The 23,051-nt window shown below is 54.1% G+C and overlaps 1 protein-coding gene across 6 annotated transcripts in view; it reads left to right on the plus strand.

Annotated features, from left to right (window-relative positions):
• Positions 1-23,051, plus strand: part of SEMA4D (semaphorin 4D) — a 109,256-nt gene that overhangs the window by 69,464 nt on the left and 16,741 nt on the right. For all 6 annotated transcript variants that reach the window (XM_040963778.1, XM_040963773.1, XM_040963774.1 and 3 more), the window contains 11 exons: positions 7,236-7,555; positions 9,012-9,157; positions 12,381-12,443; positions 13,828-13,926; positions 15,864-15,957; positions 17,015-17,128; positions 17,960-18,111; positions 19,932-20,107; positions 20,204-20,360; positions 21,222-21,444; positions 21,866-21,981. In XM_040963778.1, coding sequence (XP_040819712.1) covers positions 7,447-7,555; positions 9,012-9,157; positions 12,381-12,443; positions 13,828-13,926; positions 15,864-15,957; positions 17,015-17,128; positions 17,960-18,111; positions 19,932-20,107; positions 20,204-20,360; positions 21,222-21,444; positions 21,866-21,981 — 1,449 coding nt within the window. In that variant the 5' untranslated portion in view covers positions 7,236-7,446. The remainder of the gene's footprint in view (positions 1-7,235; positions 7,556-9,011; positions 9,158-12,380; positions 12,444-13,827; positions 13,927-15,863; positions 15,958-17,014; positions 17,129-17,959; positions 18,112-19,931; positions 20,108-20,203; positions 20,361-21,221; positions 21,445-21,865; positions 21,982-23,051) is intronic.

Below are 23,051 nucleotides of genomic sequence, written 5' to 3' on the forward strand. Positions count from 1 at the left end.
CGTTTTTATTCTTTGTGCTACTGGTGCTTTCATTCTGGAAACTTACGTCTTTTTAAGTATTTTCTTTTTACGCCTACTCTGGTAATTCCTCCTTTAGGAAAAAAAGTTGATTTATTTGAAAGCCATATCACACACGAGAGGGATTGCACCTGCTGGTTAGAGATGTGGCCCAATGGCTACAACAGCCAGGGCTGGGCTGGGCGTAGGTCCTGGATCCAAGTGGAGCCCTCATGCTCTGCTTTCCCATGTGTGTTAGCAAGTTGCTGCATGGGAGGCGGAGCAGCTGGGGCGTAGAAGCAGCACTCCCCACTGTGGGTGCTGGCGTCGCAAGCAGTGGCTTAACCCACTGTGCCATAATACTGGCCCCAGTTCTTTCTTTTCTTAATAATAATAATAAGAAGAAGAATAGTAAGAAGAAGTCACTTTTACTTCCCAAATGGCCTCAGTACACAATGGCCAGGATTGGCCGGGCCAAAGCCAAGAACACATCTGCCATGCGAGTAGCAAGACCCAAGCATTTGGGCATTGTCTGCTACCTTCCTACGTACATAAGCGGAGAACTGAGTTGGAGGTAGAGCAGCTGGGACTCCCGCTTGTGCTGCTAGTGGTGGCTTGGTCTGCTGTGCCGCAACGCCCACCCCCAATCCTTCCTTTTTCGCACCTTCTGTAACTCCTGAAGGTGAGTTAGACTGAATGGGGGCTTTCCATTTCCCTCTCTGACATCCTTCAGCATTTAGGTGGGTTGCCTCAGTTTTGCTCCTGTCTGTCGTGGGATACTTTGTTTCATCAAAATATTGCTTTCTGGACTTGCTTTCATTTTCTGAGGTTGTATTTCTCTGATTTTCATCCCGCCCTGGCTCTGCCATTTAACTCTATTTGCTTGGAAAAGTTTGGGTGGGATTGTGTGTTGTGACAGGGTTGTGGTGAACACAGCTTGCAGTACAAGTTGTGTGAGTGTGAGGTCGGATAAATGAGCCAAACAGCGTTCAGTGCACGTTGCTTCTTGGTGATGCGGTGCATTCTGCTACAGTCTGTGTTCTTACTGTGTGTCTGCATGGTGCACAAATGCTGCTTGACTTAAAGGTGGGGTCATGGCGCACAAATGCTCTCTTGACTTAACAGTGGGGTTGCATCTGGATAAACTCATGGCACAGTGAAGACACATGTGGGCAATGTATCGAATCCCTCGACCTCCTGTCTGCAGTGTGGCACCTGGTGGGGGGTGGGGAGGGGACTGGGGGATGTGTTCCACTGGTAACCTCAAGGCTGAGCCACACCCTGCTCCCCGCCACCCAGCATTGCCTGAGAGGACTGCAGCACACAGCGCCAGCCCCGGTGCAGCCTCCCAGGCGTGGATCCTGTTGAACTACACCTTGCTTCAGCACCATCTTGCTTCCATGCCATCGTACTGGCCGGGAGTAAGCCGGGAGTATACTGCACACCTTTCTGTGGCTGCTGCTGTCATGCGGGGAGCTAACAGTGGCTTTTGCCCCTTGGAAATCAACAGGTGCTAAAGGCTGGGTGCCTCATCCTCTCTTGGAGAGCTGTCTGTTTTCTCACACTCCGCTTTCTTTATTCTCATTGAGTGCCGTTTTACTGAATTTGAGGACAGTGTTGAGGCACTCATGGCTGTTCCGGGTGTCAGGTTCTAAGGAGAGAAGCTCCCCACGTTTCCCCTGTCTCTTGGCTCTGGTTTTCTGGATGCCGCAGGACATGGGCTGTGGTCAGGAGGCTGGATGGAGACAGACCCTGTGCTGGCCATTTCCCTGCACTGGACATCAGACCCCTCAGTGTCTCACCCACAGTGACCCATGCCTGAGGACCTCACATCTCTGCTCCCAGCCAGGGATCCGCCCTGCCTGTGGGCGCTTGCTTCTCATCCAGGCCACGGTACTCTTGCGACTGCTCCTTGGACGCTTATGGTCTTGAAGAAACCGCATTTTCAGAGCAGTTTTCAGATCGCGGTGCAGAGTTCCCAGGCACCATGCACTCTCTTTGGAGTGGTGCATTGATGTGCTAGCTGAACCTACCCTGACACCTGGAGTCCCTAGTGGACGTTCAGCTTGATGTTGGTGCTGGGTGAGTGTGTAATGGCATGGCATCCTGGCAGGATCACATGGGGGTGGTCTCAGTGCCTTAAATCTCTGTGGTATTGCACCTGTGCACCTGTTCAGCCCGACCAGAGGTTGGCCTGGAGTTTTGTCTCTGCAAGCACTGCCTGCACGTGGATCCAGTAAACCACAAAGCCGTTTCAGAGCGCTCGCCTTCACCACACAGCGTGCATCTAAGCTTCCTCCATGCCTTTTCATGACTCCATAACTCATTCTTCTTTTTTTTTTTTTTTTTTTATTATTTTTTATTGGAAAGGTGGATATACAGAGAGGAGATACAGAGAGGAAGATCTTCCATCCGATGATTCACTCCCCAAGTGAGCCGCAACGGGTCGATACTATGCCGATCCGAAGCCAGGAGCCTCTTCCGGGTCTCCCACGCGGGTGCAGGTTCCCAAAGCTTTGGGCCGTCCTCGGCTGCTTTCCCAGGCCACAGGCAGGGAGCTGGAAGGGAAGCGGGGCTGCCGGGATTAGAACCGGCGCCCATATGGGATCCCGGGCGTGCAAGGTGAGGACTTAACCACTTGCGCCACCGCGCCGGGCCCAACTCATTCTTCTTATTTACTTATTTATTTATTAAAAAAAATACTTATTTGAAAGGCAGCATTACAGAAGGAGATGGAGATAGAAATTAGAAAGAGAGAGAGATAAATCTTCCTTACGTTGGTTCACTCTGCAAATAGCTGTAATGGATAGGACTGGGCTAGGTGGAAGCCAGAAACATGGAACTCCATCCGGGTCCTCCCATGTGGATGCCGGGATCCAAGGAGTTGGGCCGTGCTCTGCTGCTTTCCCTTGGCACATTAACAGGGGAGCTGGATCAGAAGTGGAGCAGCTGGGACTGGAACTGGTTCCCATACCGGTTGCCAGCCTTGGAGGCAGCTTCACAGCGCTGGCCTCATCTCCTTCCTTTAGCTTACTTGGTGTCCTCAGCCTGGCTGGAGTGCAGTGGCTGCTCTGCTGTCTGCGCCTGACACCTGCTTGTCCTTGCACACAGGTTCCACGTCAGCCCTCAGAGAAGCAGTGTCCCCTCTCTACCCAGGTCTCCCACGGTTGCCTCTGCTGCTCTGCACAGCTCACAGTCACTTCTCTGTGTGTCTGGACTCAGGGCTGTGGTGTCAGCCTGGACACTCAGTGGGCCACTGGTGTCCCAGCGATGTGTGTGATCAGCATCTTCTCTGAGGACTACAGTGGCCTTGGGTGGCCTCTTCTTCCTCTTGCCAGCTGGGGCCTGCATGGGCCGTGGGGGAGGAGGATGTGGGGCATCTCTGAGGATGGTAGGGACTGTAGGACATTTATGGGGTGACTCCAGAGGTCAGACCCTGGTTGATGGTGCCGACAATCCTCTTCCCCCTTTGGGAGTCCAGGGACCTCACTCAGTTTGTTATTAAAAAAAAAATCCATGCATCTGTTCCCGTTCATCAGATCAGTTTCTATCAGATACTCATCAATTCTGTCAGGTGCTATTATATCCAGATATTCGTCAATTACTTCTCTATCATTCTCTGATGCAGTTGTCTGATAACTTTGTGCCAAATGATTCTCTTTTTAAGACTTGTTTTTATTGGAAAGTCAGATCCACAGAGAGGAGACAACAGAGAGGAAGATCTTCCATCCACTGATTCACTGCCCAAGTGGCTGCAACGGATAGAGCCAAGCAGGTCTGAAGCCAGGAGCCAGGAGCTTCTTCTAAGTATTCCATGCAGGTGTAGGGTTGCAAGACTTTGGGCCATCCCCTGCTGCTTTCTCAGGCCACAAGCAGGGAGCTGGATGGGAAGCAGGGCCACTAGGACGTGACCTGGTGTCCATATGGGATCCTGGCAATTGCAAGGCGAGGACCTTAGCTAGCCGCTAGACTACTGCATTGGGCCCATGCCAGATGATTCTTATGTTAACTTGGTAGCTGGTGTGAGTCTGGGTTTGTTTATGACAGGGACTGGTACTGTTTTCAGGAAGAGATGCAAGACTGCTCAGAGTGTGGCAATCCTGACCTTAGGGCCGAGGTAGTCTGGGGAATTCTCAGAAACCATGCCCTGTTTGGGAGCCCAAAGTTGAGGAACTTTGGAGACCAATGCTAATTCACTCCTATTAGGGAATCTGAGAAACTTTTTGGGGAAAAAAGTGGGACAGGTGTTTGGCCCAACAGTTAAGCCACCCGCTTCCCCTAATGGAGTGCTGGCGTTCAACTCCCAGCTCTGACTGCTCCAGCTTTCTGCCCCCCTGGGGTGATGGCTCAAGTACTCAGGTACTTGCTACCCACGTGGGAGGTCTGGATTGAGTTCCTGGCTCCCGGGCGCTGCAGGAGTTGTGTCCAGATTTTGAGATCCCCAGAATTCATCAGGAGTCGATGCAAGCGCATAAGGGTGGTTTATTCAGACTATTAGACTCCCAGCCATCACCCAGCCCAGCAGGACTGGGGAGAGCAGCAGCAGCAGCAGTAGCAGCAGGGGCAGCAGAAGCAGGGCTGAGGTTGGACAGCGCAGGGTTTTTATACACTTCAGGCCAGTACCACAAAATTCCACAGTCATGATTGGTCACTTTAACTGTTAACTTTTAAGAAAAGAAGCTGTCAGACTTCTATTTCACATAGTACAAACTGATGGGCTATAGGGTAGTGGGTCTTATCTAACACCAGGGGCCTCCTTCCAGAGGAGTGGTCTGCCTACGTGACCTGCCAGGTGTCATGACAGGCCTGGGGTTCACACAGCTCCTCAGCCAAGCAAGCAAGCCAGAAACCACAAAAGCAGAAAGCACTGAGGTTCCTCACAGGTAGCTGCGTGGTTGTGACAGCCTCACAGAGGGGCCAGGTTCCATGTTGTATGCAGATGTGGTCAGTTTGCAGGGGGGAGGGGAGGTGGTAGGAAAAGCCTGATCACCATGACCTTGTTGGCTAAGACTGAAAACGGGGCTTTTAGCCCGAGTCATGGGGCGGTGGTGTTGAAACATTGCACGTGGGGAAGTGATGCCGCCTGGCTTACATTCACAACGCTCTTCTTGCTGTTCTCAAGGAGCTTGGGCAATTTGGAATTGTGTTTGTTGGTAGACAAATTCAGAAAACAGATTGTTCGAGGAGGTGCAAGTGTGGAGTGAACAGGGACGTGGCGGGGAGGAGAAAGCCGATGAAGAGTGTCCCCTGTGTTGCCAAGGTCCCAGCCTCTTGGGGGTTTCCAGTTGGCTATGCCCTCCATCCCCCTGCTAGCACACCCTCTCAGGCCATGGTGCAGGGCCCCTGCTGCATGGGTGACCTGAAGACAGCTGTCCCTTCCCACCACCACACAGTGTCTCGGGGTCTCTGTGTTGTACATTCATTACAGGTTCCTGGACTTGACTAAGCTCTCCTAGGCCCTAGGAGCCACTTATTGTCAGAGTTATCCCCCACCCCCTTTTTCATTCTCCAAAGATTATTTATTGTTTTTATTGAAAAGGCAGATTTACAGAGAGGAGAGACAAAAGGGGAAAGATCCTGCATCTGCTGGCTCACTTCCCAAATGACCGCAGTGGCTGGAACTGAGCCGATCTGAAGCCAGGAGCCTGGTGCTACTTTCCGAGTCTCCTACATGGGTGCAGGGTCCCAAGGACTCGGGCCATCCTCTTCTGTTTTCCCATGTCATAAGCAGGGAGCTGGATGGAAAGTGGAGCAGCTGGAACACGAGCCAGTGCCCATATGTGATGCTGGTGCTGGCAGCAGAGGATTAGCCAGTTGAGCCATCGTACCACACCCTGTCAGTCCCTTACTGGTGGCAGAATAGCATCTGCACTGGGGACCTCAGGACCCAGGAAGCTGTGTGCCTCCCTGACAGTCACATTTGCCACTCGCAGTGCAGAGGGCTGTGTGACAGCCACTGGAGGGCTCAGCCAGTCCCTGGCTTCGGCCTCATTTCCTGGCTTCTGGTTGCCTCGAGTGTCATTGTGAGTCGGGGCCATACCTTGCTGCTGGTGCATCTGGGCTGTTGTCTTAAACCCGCTGGTCAGAGCTCAGCCACCAGCCTGGCACCTGCTTCTGTGGAGTCACGTTGCCTCCACCAGGCTTCTCTATTTACACATCATCTGTTGTCTGTGACCGCTTTTGGACTACGGTGGTGGCAAGAAAGTTGGGATGAAAGCCACCGAGATGGAAACGAGGACCCAAAGGCCTGTCACGGGGACTGTGCGGCCAGGGCAGAAAGGCGGCCGTGAGCTGACTGCAGGTCCTCTGGCCTGGAGGAGGGGCTGTGGAGAGGGGTCCAGGAGCTGAGAGAAGCACGGGGATCACGTGAGGCCACAGCCCCAGCATCAGGCCCGGGTCGGGTCTGGTCACTGCTGTTGCACCACATTTGGTGGGTTGGTTGTGTGTGCACGTGTGCAAACACACGGTCCTACAATGTGTATACACACTTACACACCTGTGCCTCTCACACACAGTGCACACATTTGAGAGTCCTGTGAAAACTTTTTGGAACATGGAGTGTAAAGGCACATCTTGGTACCACAAACATTTGAAATAACCTACCTACAAGAGGTCTTCAAAAAGCATGTGGAAATTTGTGTCATGAAGAACTGATTTAAAAGCACATCTGTAAAGCACAAGGTGCATCTGTAATTCCATTTTCCATTGCTTTTCAAAGTGCTCTGCTATGCACGTGAGAGTGCTTGCATGCCTGGGTGTAGAGTGTTCATATATACATACAGTGTTCACACACCTGTGTGCGCACGCATTGCAGTCCTCTGGCTGTCTCCTGGCGAAGCGTTATAGGAATTGGGAAGTCAGAGTCTTGGCCGGGAACTGAAACCCAGGTTCCGTTCCTCTCAGTTTCATCTCCTCGCAGCAGGATGCAGCAGCCACACAGGAAGGAAGCTGGGCAGCCAGCCAGCCTTGTCGCATCCCGCAGCCCCCTCGTGGGCCTCGTCTGCTTGTCCATGTTCCCTGCTGGCTGGGCGCTGGGCTGGGCAGGCCTGATTCAGGATGACCCCTGTGGCTATGGCAGTGGTCTCAGTTGGTAGGGCCCCCACCTGCCAGCCCCTGTGTCCTCTGCCACCTTTGGGGTAGAGGAAGTTCAGAGTGGAGCTGAGCCAGGCGTTGGGCAAGCTGCATGTGACCGTGTGTTCTCATGCAAGTCCCTCCTCTCGTTCTGTCTCTCTCTCCAGTATTTCTGCTCAGGCCGTAGCAAAACTCCAGTGTCCGTGACCCTGCCGTGGTGACAGCAGCCCCTTTCTCACCTTGCCAGCGGGACATGCAGATTCCAGGGGACCGTGCGGCTCACCCGCTCTGTGCTGTGGTGCCAGGACGCTGAGTGGCAGCCTGGGGACAGGCCCGCCCATCGCCCATGAGTGTTTGCTGCCCAAGGCCCCCTGCCTCATGAGGATGTGCGCTGCCCCTGTCAGGGGGCTGCTCACCACCCTGGTGGTGCTGTTTGGAACGGCAGTGACGTTTGCACCTGTACCCCGGATCACTTGGGAGCACAGAGGTGAGAGTGCACAGCCTGAGCAAAGCCTGATGGTACAGGGGACAGGGCGCGAGGTGGCAGGGCTGGGGAGGGTGTTCCTATTTGCACAGGACGGAGACAACTGGGGGGCTTGATCGTTTGGGGTCCCTGCATTTGGAGCTTGGTGTGGATGGGCACCCCGGTGCTCCTTCTGAGGGGGTTGCCTTGGTAACTGGGGGCATCCCGCCAGGCTCCCACCCTGGTGCCGAGTCAGGGGAGCCTTCAAGGGAAGGTCATCCCTGTACCTCATCATCCACAGCCATCCCCAGGCCTGGGAGATGCCAGGTGTGGCAAGGCTGCTCATGTGCCAGCCAGGGCTTGCCTCTAAGTTCGTGGAATTAAAAGGAGAGTTTATTTTGATGTCAAAGAGTTGAAATCCTTACATATGAGGGATCCCGCAGCAGCTCCTCAAAACCGTGCATTTTGACAAACTGTGCATAGATGTCCCAATTTCTTGGCACCAAGATAAACTTAGTCTCTCATTCCGTTTTCCAGAAACTTTGTAAAGCCCCCAGCCCCAGGTATAGCCGAGCCTCGTGCCAGTTACCGTGTTTGCCACTTGCAGGCTTGCCCTGGTTTAGTTCTTTCCTCTGCTGGGTTGGCGGATTGCGAGAGGAAACGCCGGGTGCTGAGCACACACAGGGCCAAGCCTGCCTCAGGGGGATTTCAGGCTGCACGTGTGCGGAGGGGCCTGCGTCCTGTGTGTGCACAACTCCCTCCTCCAACAAAAATTAGAACGGAATGCAACAGCCCTGGCTGTAATGAAGTGACCCTTGCAAACAAATAGGTGGAAAGCCCAGTTCGAAAAGACTGACACCAGGACTGTGGTAAAGGACCAGCTCCTCCAGAAGCAGTGTGGCTGCACTTCTGATTCCTCAGCCGCCAGTCGTAAATCCTAAGGAGCTGTGGATGCATTTCCCTGCTGTATGAAGAGAGAGAGAGAGCTTGTTTCTGTCTGAGTGCTTGGTGGGGGTCCCTTGGGCTGAGGGATACAGCCTCTGAAACTGCTGTGTTGTGACAGGTCCACAGGCCTTAGAGCAAAACACGGCCCCTCCAACCCCATAATAAAATCCTAAGAGATAGTGGCAGCAGCGACAGCTGCATGTGGGCTCCCAAACCTGAGGGTCAGGAAGGAATGTGAGCACGTGGCCTCAAGGCGAGCTCGCCAGCTGTGGGCCACAAGGCTGCCACCGAGTGGGTCCCATAGGTGCACCTGGTGGTAGCTGCTTTGCAGGTCTTTTCCAGGGCACCTGGTGCTAACTCCTACTGCAGCAATGCATGCAATGGCAGCTGAACCAGCCGAACAGAGGTGGCTGCACCGAGACCCCACTCTGGCATGCCCCTGGCCACCGAGGCAGGATGCCCATGAGGTATCCCGACCTAAGCGTACTCCCTCACCTCTTTCCTCCCTTCGCCTGCTTCTGCCCCCTTCCTGCAGAGGTACGGCTGCTACAGTTCCACGAGCCAGGCATCTACAACTACTCCGTCTTGCTGCTGAGTGAGGACCAGAACACCCTGTACGTGGGCGCCCGGGAAGCCGTCTTCGCCTTGAAAGCGCTCAACATCTCGGAGAAGCAGCACGAGGTATGTCTTGGCCTCGCAGGCCCCCTGAGACTGCACCTCACCTGTCTTCTCCTGCACCCGCGCTTTTGTAGCTCCGTCTCGGGCTTTCCACTGGCGGCTCCTGCGGGAGACGCCCTCTTCACCTTTGACGTTTGAACTTTGTGTAATAGAAAAAAATCTCACACGCTCCTGTGATGCCAGCATCTCATATGGGCACTGGTTTAGTCCAGTTCCCTGCTACTGCAGCCGGGAAGGCAGCAGAGGATGGTCCAGGTGCTTGGGTTCCTGCTGCTCGGGTGGCATAACTGGGTGAAGCTTCTGGCTCCTGCCTTTGCCCTTGGCCAGCTCGGCCCATTGAGATCATCTCCGGAGTGAACCAGTGGGTGGGAAAATTTATCTGTATCTGTGAGTATATGTGTCCCTCTGACTCAGCCTTTCAAACAAATCAATCTCTTTTTTTTAAGACTTTTAAATTTATTTTTATTGGAAAGGCAGATGTACAGAGAGGAGGAGAGACAGAGAGAAAGATCTTCCATCCAATGATTCATTTCCCAAGCAGCCACAACAGCTGGAGCTGAGCCAATCTGAAGCCAGGCGCCCGAAGCCTCTTCCGGGTCTGCTACGCGGGTGCAGGGTCCCAAGGCTTTGGCTTTGGGCCATCCTTGACTGCTTTCCCAGGCCACAAGCAGAGAACCGGAAGGGAAGTGGGGCTGCCAGGACATGAACTGGTGCCCATATGGGATCCTGGCGCGAGCAAGACAAAGATTTAGCCACTAAGCTATCTCTCTGGGCCCTCAAATAAATAAATAAGTCTTTAAAAAAAAATCAGGAAGTATTCAGTTTCACAGACTTTTCTGAGCATTTTTATTTTTTTTTAAGATTTATTTATTTTTATTACAAAGTCAGATACACAGAGAGAAGGAGAAAGAGAGGAAGATCTTCCATCTGATGATACTCTTCCCAAGTGACCGCAACGGTCGGTGCTGAGCCGATCCAGAGCCAGGATCCAGGAACTTCCTCCAGGTCTCCCATGTAGGTGCAGGGTCCCAAAGCCTTGGGCCGTCCTCGACTGCTTTCCCGGGCCACAGGCAGGGAGCTGGATGGGAAGCGGGGCTGCTGGGATTAGAACCAGCACCCATATGGGATCCTGGTGTGTTCAAGGCGAGGACTTTAACTGCTAGGCCACTGCACAGGGCCCTGAGCATTTTTAAAATAAATTTTAAGTATATATATATATATATATATATATGTTTACTTATTTATTTGAAAAGTGGAGAAAGACACAAAGATCTTCTGTGTGCTGGTTCACAACCCAGATGGCTGCATTGGCCACAGCTAGCCTAGATGGAAGCCAGGAGCTTCCGTCTCCCACATGGGTACAGGGCCCCAAGCACTTGAGCCGTCTTCACTGCTTCCCAGGTGCACTAGCAGGGACCTGAATCAGAAGTGGAGCAGCTCGGACTTGAACTGGTGGTGCCCATCACTGGCATCGCCAAGTGCGGGCTTCATGCACTGTGCCACACTGCAGCTCATGCTGTCATCTAGTGTCTCTGCCAGCTGTGGGATGCACAGCTCGCTCTGCCTGATTGGGACCGGTGCCGGAGTCCAGCTGCAGCCGAGTTCGGAATTCGAGAAGGGTGCGTGGGTGAGGCGGGAAGAGGAAGAAAATGGACCGGTACGATTTCCGCAGTGGACGATGCAATAAAGCTGTCTGCTTTATTCATACAGCAGCCTTCACTAAGGCTGGCACAGACTTCACACCTAGTCAAGCGGGCATCCCTAAGGATAATTCTACCAATTGTTTCACCTTGAGGCAACATATCAGCCTTCCTAACCCTGAGGTCAGGAAGTTTAATTAATCAGTAACACATTCCTACTACAATCCTCATTCTACAGCTTAGTCTTGAATCAGTTAAGGGAGGAAAGGCATCACAGGAGGAGGGACCTAAAGATCAAAGAAAGAGGGAAAGGATAGATTCCCACTGCACCTGGGGACGGAACACCCTTGATTAGCATATGGTCAATGGGCGCGGCCGAGACAGCAATAATAAGAGGCCCTTTAGGACAGACTGGACTAGTCTGCTGCACATACTGGAAAGCATGGGAACCAGGATAGGGGGCGGACCTGGTGGAGGTTATTGTGGGTCGTTCCGACTAGGCTGTAGCTCCCACTGATTTATGCGAGTGTGTGGTGGGCAGAACCAGGCTGGACTGCAACACCCATTGGTTTGTGTGGAAGACAGAGCTGGAAACAGAACCGACCCAGCAATTGCAACCACCAGCCGATGGGACGATGGACTGTACTGGGCCCTGTACTTGCAAGTACACACAGAATCTAGTCTGGGAACACCTCAGACAAAGTTTCTTTGGGGATCTCCCCAATCAAACTGCTGGACTCAGAACCCTAACCAAGAAAAGAGAGAGGACAGAACAAGTCAGTCAACTACCTCAGCCACAGGTTGGCAGTGAAAAACTGGGCAAACAGAGACTCTAAGATGGACTGTGGCAATCAGTGGATTCTTCAACAACCTCATTGTGCTTGGAATGGCAGCAATTCATAACTGTTGAACTATCAAAACCACTTGAGCAAGACGCTCGGAGCATGCCCCACATCAGGGACCTGGGGTGGGTGGGAGACTGGGTGGGGTTTCTCCCTTTACCTCTCCCTTTACCCCAGATACATGACAAAATACATGGAAATAATAGTCTTACCCACTTTCCTGTAACCCTTGAACCTTTTTGCCCTAATTAACTATGTAAAGAATGTAAAAAAAAAAAAAACAAAAAAAAAACAAAGAATGGGGCTGATCCGGGAGAGCAGTATCGGCTCCTTGGCTCTCAGCTGCTCCCCCAACAACTGAGCCATCTTGATGGCGCTGTTTGCTGATGGTGCCAATGTGAAGACCTTTATTATTAGCTGCTCTATGCTCTAGAATTATTTTTGAACCGCTAAGGGAAAAAAAAAATAAAACCTTTGTGTCTGAGATTACTTAGAGTTTGTCTTTTGGCGAATGACTGTTTGCTAGTGGAGTGTTGGTTTTGCAGTGGCTAATGGGGACGGCAGTCATGCTGAAGTTGGACACCTCAGCCCAGCCCTAGCCTCAGTGCCCCCCTCCCTGGGATCTGACCATCTCCGTGACCCTGGGGCTCGCTGGCAGGATTTTTGCAACCTCCTGTTTTGTTTGTGTACATGAGCAGCTGTTGATTGCAGGAGGAGCACACGGAACTCTTGTTCTCTTTCCAGGCGTATTGGAAGGTCTCCGAAGACAAGAAAGCAAAATGTGCAGAGAAGGGGAAATCAAAGCAGGTACTTTCCTTCACAAACCACAAGGCTTGAATTTCTTCCTTAATTTTCTTTTTTTTTTTTTTACCTCCTGCAAGCCACGAGCTTCGAGAGGTAAGCCAGGTGTCCAGCTCAGCAGACCAAGGGATGTGATGATGACATATTTTTGCAAGCTTGTCCTTTCTGAATAGCAGGAGTAGGTCTTCCCTGGGTAGGCGCCTCTTGAGAAGTATTAGTGAGCATTTACTAAGTGGCCAGAAACTCTGGCCACATAAAGGGATTTCTGATGCCCACCAGTGAGTGCTGTGGAATTCCCATGCGTTGTCTCACTCCCCCGCTCCAACCCAACAATCGCCTTGGGCTGGGAGGGGTGTTTATCCATCCCTGTGTCACACCAGCGTGTTAATTGTGTGTGTGGGTGGGGGGCAACACCGAGGGTTTGTCTTCCATCAGAGCTCCTGGCCCCCTGCCTCCCGCTGGCCCCGTGCCCACCCCCGGAACTGGGCAGGTGTCTGGATTCTCAGACTGTTGGAGTACAGTCTATCTTTAAAGCATCTGAATGAGTTGTGGGCCAGTTTCAATGATTGTGGATTAAGTTCAAAACCATTTGGGGGAAAAAAAAAAAAACAGCAAGGAGTTTTTCTGGCTAAATCTTTCTAGCAAGATGGCAAACACTTGTGTAAATGTACTTGCCTCTCAGTCTAGAACCCTTTAGGAGCTGGGTGTGTGGGTTCAATCAGAGGTGTGGCCAGGAGTTCTTATGGAGCCTACAGCACTCAAACAGTCCCAGCGGGCAAGACCCTCCCGTTCTTGGGGTAAGAAAGGAAGGGCAGACTGGAAATGACTCTGGTTTAAAAACAGGCAGAGCAAAATGTAGCTGTCCCAAGCTAGGATAATTTCAGACTCTAACACACTTATAAAGAAAGTATTCTCGCCTTAGAATAGCCCGTGGCTTTGTAAATGGCACCTTTGTGTACCCGCTGGGCAGGGTGGCTCCAGGCCCCTTTTTTAGCCCTAACCTTTCCTGCAGGGTATAGAAGGGGCTGGGCTCCAGCCTAGAGGTCCCTTAGTGGCCTGGGTCGGGAGGGTGGGCAGAGGATGTTCCATCTGCACTTGCGCAGGTCCTGCAGGCGTGAGACCTGTGGGTATCCCTGGCGTGATGGTAGATCTTTACTGAGTGTCATTAGGAGCAGAACCAAATGCCTATGGATGCTGCAGAGAGAAAACCACCCAGGCCAGCTGAAGTTTAGGGGTTCCCCCGTGGCGTGGGAGTCCCAGGGGCCTCCTATGGCATGCACAGAAGAGCTCACTGTGAGGTGGGCTGTAAGCCGGAGAGAACCCCCACATATGAGCCCGTGGAAGCATGCAGGTGGAGTGGTAGCTAATGGTGTGTTTCTGTCTCTTGCAGACAGAATGCCTCAACTACATCCGGGTGCTGCAGCCCCTCAATGCCACCTCCCTCTATGTGTGTGGAACCAACGCCTTCCAGCCGGCCTGTGACCATCTGGTAAGACGGCCTGCTGCTCTCTGCATTTGGCACACCTGTGCTGCCTGGGCTGTGGTTAGAGCTGCGTTGGGCTCCAGATGGGCATGGGGTGGACTCCACTGGATTTTTTTTTTCTGGGCAGCTGTGGGAGGGATGGGGGCAGCTCCACCTTGGCAGTCTATGGCCGGGGACGCATGGCCCACAGAGTTCCTCCGAGCCGCTGAGTCCCTGGCCAAGGGTGTGACTCAGACAGGCACAGGTTCAGACATACACCGTGGGGAATAGTCTAGAAAGCTGCTGTCAGCCTGCCTTTTGCCTGCGTCTGTTTTGGGAGGAAGCCTGGCTGAAGTAGCGTCTGGGTCCGCCAGGCATCAGGACCTGCTCCTGGATTAGGTAGGGTCTTGGGGTTTTGGGACACCACTCTTTGGTGTTGCTGTGTGGCTTGCCTGCTGAGCTGCCCTGAGTGTCCCTTGCTGGGTCCTACCCCTCACTGTCCAGGCTGCCGTCCGACTTCTTCTAGCAGGACGTTCCTCTGTACTCAGATGCAGAGAGAAATCTCCCGAGAGAAGGGCCTGGCAGTCAGTCTAATGAATGGTTCACCAGGAGAAAGGGGCATGCCAGGTCAGTGTGGGCAGGCCTGAGAACCGAGCGCATTTGGTAATGACCCTCCCAGGAGTTCGTGAGCACCTGACCAACGGGGAAAAAAAGGCCGTGGTGAGAAACCTGAGCTTGCTAATGCCCTATGTTCATTGATGTTTTAAAATCTCACCCAGCCTTGAGTCCAGGCAAGTGACGAGGCTGAACATGAACTTGGAAGCTGAGTGCAGGCCTCCTGGAAAAGTTCTGCTTATCCAAGGATTTCCTGACTGGGGGATTGGATCGTTCAAGTACTACTTTGTATACTTAGATCCCATAGATAGGTCAGCCGGGGAGGTTGGAGGATAGTAACTTTGGAGCTGTAATTTCCTCCCAACACCCCGTCACTCGTGGTATAGCTGGTTGGAAATGCGTGTGTTTGTGCAGGCAGCTCATGTGTACATGTGTGTATACACACGTGTGGCTCACCGAGGCTCCGCAAAGAACCTTTGCCTGCACAACTCCAGTTTCATCCTTTTGTCTAAGCAGAAGGACCCTGACTCCCCAGTATCATCCACTCTCCAGGCCTGTTTAGACTTCCCCGGGAGACCTCCCCTGCCGCATAGCCTTTTGAGCACGACACAGGGGACTGTCCCCGAGCTCAAGGTCCCTGGCCTGGCAGGCTGACATCTGTGTCTGGTATGAATGGTCCATCTCCGGGCTCACTCCCCAGATGCCCACAGTGGGCCAGGAACTGACTAGGAGCCAGTAGCTCAGGCCACGTCTTCCGCTTAGGGGGCACTGTACCACCCCTGTGGCAGCCCCAGGGGCTGCACTAGTGGGAAGTCAAGCCCAGACCCTCTGGTGTACAACGTGGGCATCTTAACTGGTATCATGCCCACTGGTCCAGATGCCTGCCCTGGTCAGATCCCAGCTCCCTTTGGAGTGTGTCCTGCTGGGTCTGGGAGAGAGACATTAGTGCTGTTCTCTGCTTCTGTTTTTGTGTCATGTGTGTAGGCTGCCATGGCTCTCTGTGCCGCCTTGAACACCATCACTATTGACATTGAATGTGGGCTGCTGATCACTTCTGCCTCGAGCTTAGCCTGTATTTCATTTTCCCTGGCTACTTTCTAAAGCCATGAGCAATGTCATACCCATTTTACAGACAGGCCAGCTCAGCTGAGGCTCTGAGGTCTCGAGTAGCTTGGCTCGGGTGTCCAGGTGATTGAGTGGTGCGAGGCTCAGCTCTGGGGGCGGGACCCTTGTGACTCAATCCTTTGGTTCAGCCATGTGGTCTTCCAAGAATGGAGCCGTGGCTAGGTTTCAGCTGCTGTGGAGGTCCAGACAGTTTAGCATGTACTTTCTTATTCTTTGAATTGTAGAGCTTAACATCTTTCCAGTTTCTGGGGAGAAATGAGGATGGCAAAGGAAGGTGTCCTTTCGACCCAGCCCACAGCTACACCTCCGTCATGGTCGGTGAGTCCTGCTGCCCCACCCCCACCCCAAGCCCCTCCGGCCATTCAGTGGCTGTGACATTGGCCGTCTTCACTAGAGGCATGTGTGACCCTGCAGAGGGCCTTGACGGGCACTCTGGGGTTGATGGTTCAGAAGGACAGGCAACTTGGTCACTGTGGGGGGTGCCCAGTGTTTCCTCGTGGCTCTGGCCTGTGGGGCCGCTGTTCCTGTGGCAGAGGGAGCCATGCAGTGGTGTCACTGCCCACCTGTCTTGGGCTGGTGCATGCCAGCCAGCGGGCCAGGACCCTCTGTTGTTGACTTTGTGGTGCTCTCAAAGGTCCCTCCTGCGCAGGGTTGTACTTCGCACTCTGAGTACAGCAGGAGGATGCCGCAGAGTTTCTGTAGAAAGGCTAATGTGAAGGCCACTTTATCCGGGTGCCAGAAGGTTTTGCAGCCCATGAGTAGATCTCATCATAAAGATTTGGGGGAGCCTCTTGCAGACCCCTCACACAGGCTTCAAAAACTGACATGTTAATAGTTACCTTTTAGCTCAAGTTGCTTTCCCATGAACTTATTCACAGACCTGTGCTCAGTAAATGACACGAAGATGTTCAGCACTTAGTATAAAACCGGCTTTGTGTGGCGTAGCTTAGGCCGACTGTGGGCTGAGGGGAGTGTCCTGAGCTTGTGCAGGTGGATGGGTGGGGCCAGCGCACCTGGCTGGCGGTCAGCATGAGTTCCGTGCGTCGTCAGCCTGCGGTGGGTTGATCAGGACGTGGTCCTAGCTGCAGATCGGGGAGCCCCCGTGTGTGTTGCCATTGTCGTGGGAGCAGGAGTTACTGCCTGTGTTTTTGTGGTTGCCTCTTGGCTCTGAAAATGCAGTTGTCTGTGGAGCAGGAAATGAGCACGTGGGAGAATAGCGGCAGACACTGGAGTGGGGAAGGAGCAGGGGAGGGCTCTCCCTCCTCCCCCTGCCCCTGGGGATGCTTAATGCGGTTCTGAAGAAGTGCATCCTCATGTTGAGTGTGTATCCTCACGATCGGTCGATCCCTTTCCCGCATGCCCCCCGCCACCGCAGATGGAGAGCTGTATTCCGGGACATCGTATAACTTCCTGGGGAGCGAGCCCATCATCTCCCGGACCTTCTCTCACAGCCCCCTGAGGACAGAGTACGCCATCCCCTGGCTGAATGGTAAGAGCAGAGCAGCCCACAGGAAGGCACGCACAGCCTCACTCACAGGCCCCCGTGTTGAGTTCCCCTACTTCCCTGGGCCGGCCCAGCTCTGCACTGGGACGGGTCCCGAACCCTGTCTGGCCTGGTTTGTTCTCTGCTAACTGTAAGTCTGTTGGAATACCCTGGCCTGAAAACAGATTGCATTTGGGAGACTCAGGTAAGAGCCAGAGTCTGATGGGAAATGGCAAACTGACTGGGCTGTGTGTGCTCCCTGGCAGAAAAGCCAGGAGCCCTTGTGCCTGTCTGCTCGGACTGGACCTGGCGCCTGGTTTCCACCAGGCAGTGTGTGCTCAGACTGCTGCCTGATTTCAGGGTTCAGACAATGGAGCTTTTCTTGGGGGCGCTGGGCAGAGGGGTCCTGGCCTTTGAAGCCAGAGCTGGGGACGACCAGCTGCTTCTCCAAGTGGGGCAACCAGGGAGCCAGGGTCTCCGGTGCCTGGGCCCCAGGTAGGCGCTTGTTTGAGGCATGTGTGGTTTAAACCAGAGAACATGCAACTCACAGGCCAGTGCTGTCTGGCTTCCTTGATGTGTCCAGATAGCCCACCAGCAGGAAAGCCCCAGTGGGGTTCTTTGGGTGCACTGTGGGGTCACCCTCGGGGCGCACCTCTCAGAGGGTGCGGACAGTGGCACAGGCAGTGTCAGGTGCTGGAGCTGGAGTCTAGATGGTGCCCTGGACACACCTGGAGGCAGAGGTCCCAGCCCGTGCGGCTGTGCCTGCCAGCCCGTGACACTGGGAGCAGAGGATGCCACACAGGGCCGATGACGTGGCACCTCGTGTCCTCTCTGCAGAGCCCAGCTTTGTCTTTGCCGACGTGATCAGGAAACGCCATGAGGGCGCCGAGGTGGAGGACGACAGGGTCTACTTCTTTTTCACGGAGGTGTCTGTGGAGTACGAGTTCATCTTCAAGCTGCTGGTCCCACGGATAGCGAGAGTGTGCAAGGTGAGTGCTCGCCTGAGAAGCTGACCACTTCCGGCCTGTGGCTAGCATGTCACTTTGCTCCTGTGTAGGTCCCTTCGGCCAGAGGGACCTCTGGCTGGCTCTGCCACACCCAGTGCTGGTCAGTGGGACTCAGTGCCCCCGCTGGCTGTGTGTCCATCAGAAAGCTGGCGTAAGATCTACCTGACCTTGATTTTGACCGAACACCGGGCAGGGTTCTCAAGAGCGTTGGTGAACAAGATGGGCAATGCTAGAACCACTCTTGCTGAGAGCTAGGGAAGAAGCAAGCTCCTTCTCTGAGAGAGAGACTTTGGTGTCTGTGATCTCATTGTCAAGTTGAGGAGGAGTATGTTTTCCTTGCACTCAAAACTCTTCAATTTTACCTTCTGCATTCAAATGCCCTTGCTTCTGTGCTCCAGGTGGGTGAGTCCCAAGACCCTCCCAGATGTTTAAAACCAAGGATACCACTGAAACCTGTGTCCGCTCTATCTTTTCCTGTGTGGACCATGTCGTTTACCTGGAAATCCAGGCGCACAGGAGATGAACAGTAATAGAACAGTGGTGGCAACATGCCAGCCTGTGTGCTGGCATTAGGAAATGGCGCAGTTCAGTGTGTGAGCTGTGTGAGTGTAGCAAAACACCCACATTTTCAGACCAGGCTTGCCCATGGGCAGCTAAAACCACAGCGTGCAGCAGAGCCATGGTGGGGGTTGCCCGTACCACTCTGCAGACCTGGCGACGTCCTGTGCGTCTGTAATCGTTTCTCCCCTAACAGCGCTGATGAGCAGCGTAGTCAGCTCCTGCCACGGAGATGCTGGGGAGTGCCGCTGGAGGGGAGGGCTTCTTCCCCCATCAGGGGCATCCGCGCCTTCGCCAGGGGGCAGGTTCAGTGCGGATACCCTCTGCACTGGGGGGCACCTGCTACCCACACCGCCCCTGGCCTGTAACTCATTCACTGACGGGTTCGGGGGAGCCCCACCAGAAAAGGGACCAGCATGTCGCTGATGAGTTTTGGGTGCAGGGTATTCTGATCAGTTTTGCATTGTATTCTTTAAAAAAACAAACAACAAAAAAAGATTTATTTATTTATTTTGTTTATTTGAAAGCTAGAGTTAGGAGAAGAGAAAGAGATCTTCTATCAGCTGCCTTACTTCCTAAGTGGCCGTAACAACTGCATCTAAAGCCGGTTGAAGCCAGGAGCCTGGAGCCCCCTCCAGGTCTCCCATGTGGTTGTAGAGGCCCAGGCACTTGGGCCGTCCTCCACTGCCCTCCCAGGCACATGAGCAGGGGGCTGGATCTGAAGCGGGGTATCCTGGATGCAACTGGGCACCTGTATGGGATGCTGACACTACAAGTGGCTCTGCTACTACTTCCTTTTTTTTTCTTTTAAGATTTCTTTACTTTTATGACAAAGTCAGATATACAAAGAGGAGGAGAGACAGAGGAAGATCTTCCGTCAGATGGTTCACTCCCCAAGCAGCCTCAATGGCTGGAGCTGAGCCAATTCAGACAGGAGCCAGGAGCTTCTTCTGGTTCTCCCACATGGGTTTAGGGTCCCAAAGTCTTGGGCCGTCCTCAACTGCTTTCCAAGGCCACAAGCAGGGAGCTGGATGGGAAGCGGGGCTGCCGGAATTAGAACCTGCGACCATACGGGATCCTGGCGTGTTCAAGGCGAGGACTTTAACCGCTACGCTGTTGCGCCGGGCCCTCTGCTACCACTTTCACTTGGCAGGGCTGTGCCGTGCACAGAACTGCCTAGTGCTGATGGCAGGGGTCTGTGCCCTTTCCCCCGCCGAGCACCCACACTGTTGCTGTGGTTTCAGGGTGACCAGGGCGGCCTGAGGACCCTCCAGAAGAAGTGGACCTCCTTTGTGAAGGCCAGGTTGACCTGCTCCCGGCCAGACAGCGGCCTGATCTTCAACGTGCTGCGGGACATCTTTGTGCTGCGGGCCCCCGGCCTCAGGGAAGCAGTGTTCTACGCATTGCTCACCCCGCAGCTGTGAGTGCCCAGGGCAGGTGGCTGGCCGGGTGGCTCTCCCTTTGCCCACGCTGCTCTGCAGGCAATCAAGTGGCCTCTCTGTTCCCCCCATCCTAGGAACAACGTGGGGCTGTCGGCCGTGTGCGCCTACAACCTGTCCACGGCAGAGGAGGTCTTCGCCCGCGGCAAGTACATGCAGAGCGCCACGGTGGAACAGTCACACACCAAGTGGGTGCGCTACAACGGCCCCGTGCCCACGCCGCGGCCTGGAGCGGTGAGCTGTGGCATGGGGTGCGCAGGGCCAGGGATATCTCTTCCTGTTCAAGGCTTAAGGTCCTGGGCATGAGACCCGGGCCAGGTCCCAGGGAGCCAAGAGTGCAGCTCGCTTTTTCATTTCCTTCTGCCATGGTTCTGAAACTTTGTACCTTAGCTTGCATCAGATGGCAATAGCCTGTCCGCTTCCGATTGGACAGGGCTGGGTGTACAGGGGCCACCTTGCCCGATGCCACTCCGTCTGTTCTTAGCTCCTGCTTTCTGCATGGAGACTTGGTTTCTTGACAAAGGCCTCTACTCTTGGGAGATGTTCTTTGGGTCTCACATCTCCTCCTCAATCAGCGTGAATTTATGGGGAAATTGGTACACACTGCTGGGCTGCTCTGACTGCCCCCACTTGTTCCCCACATGGTGAATGGGTAGCAGGTGGCTTGGTCCTGAGGTCCACTCCACCCTGGGGGGCCTGGTGTTTAGATCAACCCCCAACATGTGGCCATTCCTCCTATGTGGTCTGTTCAATACAACTGACCCTGAACCTGGGCAGAAGCGGTGTCTGCCCTGTTCTTTATCCTTGTGCTCTATAGAATGGAGCTGTTTCTTGGGGCAGAGAGCATTTGTCTCGCACGAAAGCTGACAAGTGCTTGATTTTTACGTTTCAAAGCTTGGCAGGCTGCTTTGGGTCTAGACGGATATCCTTGCTGAGGGACATTTCCGGAAGCATGGTAACATCTTGTGGGCGTGGTGGTTGCTGGGAAGGGCCCAGCCCATGGCCTCCAGCCTCACGCCCACACTGAGCTCTGGCAGTCGGCAGCGTGGTGCCAGGTGCAGCTGGCCTCACCCCATGACCCTGCCCCCTCCACAGTGCATCGATGGGGAGGCACGGGCAGCCAACTATACCAGCTCCCTGAATCTCCCTGACAAAACGCTGCAGTTCGTCAAAGACCACCCCTTGATGGATGACTCCGTGACCCCCATCGACGGCAGGCCCCGCTTGATCAAGAAGGACGTGAGCTACACCCAAATTGTGGTGGACAGGACGAAGGCGCTTGACGGCACCGTCTATGACGTCATGTTCCTCAGCACAGGTGAGGAACTCCCGGGCTCCACGGTCACGGCCTGCATGTGTCCTCGAGTGAGCAGGTGGGGAGACCCAGCTCACCTCTGCAGGCCAGCCTGGCCTCTGCCTCGCAGTGCACCAGGGTGTGTGCCGCACACCTGTGTGTTGCACAGCCGCTGTGCCTGTGGCTCTCAGCTCTCCCTGCAGCTGCACTGGGCTGGAGTCTCCACTGACAGGAAGCCGGGGCAGCAATGCCTGTGGCGGCAGCAGAGCGTTTGAGTGCAGGCCCTGCTGGCGGAATTGCCTACCCAGGAGCCAGCTCCAGGGCTGCCCAGTTCCTGCCTGTCCTGGGAGGTGCCCAGCTGTCACCTGCCTGTGGGAGTGTAGATGAGGTGAGCTTTGCTGCAGTGGCTGGGATCCGTGGCTGACCTGTGACCTTGCCCTTGCAGACCGGGGTGCCCTGCACAAAGCCGTCAGCCTGGACAGTGAAGTACATATTGTTGAGGAGACGCAGCTCTTCCAGGACCTCCAGCCTGTGCAGACCCTGCTGCTGTCGTCGAAGGAGGTAGAGTGGCTGGCTGGTGCAAGGATGGAGGGGAGGGAGCCAGGCCTGTGGGTGCGTGGGCGTCTCAGCGCTCTGAGAGGGGCTGGGAACCAATCTCGGGGTCAAAAATAAATAGCACCCCGTTGCTGGCTGGCAGGCAGTAGAGAAATGGCAGGTTCCACCCTTCACTAGGCCAACCATACCTGTCCTCCTCTTGGCCACGTGCCAGTGGACAATCAGTGGCATTCCCACTGTCCCTTTTCTTCCCGAACTGAAACCATCCCCATGGAAGACTACTGCCCGCTCCCTGCACCCAGGCACTGGGGCTGCCCTTCCCTTCCCCTGTGGGTTTGATTTTTCTCAGACCCTCATGAGAGTGGGATCACACAGCGTTTATCCTTTTGTGCCTTCTCCAGCTTCCCCATGTTGTGGCGGGAGTCAGAATTCCCTTCCTGGCTAAGGCTGGGTGATGCCCTTCGTATGAGACCATCAGTGAGGGAGCACCAGGGTTTGCTCCCACCTTTTGTGAGCGTGGGTGGGTAGGTTCTCGCTCAGACATTGTTTTGCCTTCTTTGGGCACATAGAACAGATGCACTAAAGTTCGTTGTGTCAGCATTTCCCCTTTTGTATGGCTGGATGATAGCCCGTGGGGAGTACGTATATTTTCTTTTCTTTTTTTTTTTATTGGAAAGGCGGATATACAGAGAGGAGAGAAAGACAGGAAGGTCTTCCATCCGATGATTCACTCCCCAAGTGAGCACAACGGCCGATGCTATGCCGATCCAAAGCCAGGAGCCTCTTCCGGGTCTCCTGCGTAGGTGCAGGGTCCCAAAGCGTTGGGCCGCCCTCGACTGCTTTCCAGGGCCACAGGCAGGGAGCTAGAAGGGAAGCGGGGCTGCCGGGATTAGAACCGGTGCCCATATGGGATCCTGGGGCATGCAAGGCGAGGACCTTAACCACTGCGCCACCGCGCCGGGCCCGTATATTTTCTTTACCCATTCTTCTGTCGGCAGATGCCTCAGTGTGTATCCATAGGAATGGAAATCTTTTCAAGATTTATTTATTATTTGAAAAGCAGAAGTGCAAAGAGA

The sequence above is a fragment of the Ochotona curzoniae genome, unplaced genomic scaffold, assembly GCF_017591425.1.
Source record: "Ochotona curzoniae isolate NIBS_2020 unplaced genomic scaffold, NIBS_Ocur_1.0 scaffold_3208, whole genome shotgun sequence".
Taxonomy (NCBI): Eukaryota; Metazoa; Chordata; class Mammalia; order Lagomorpha; family Ochotonidae; genus Ochotona; species Ochotona curzoniae.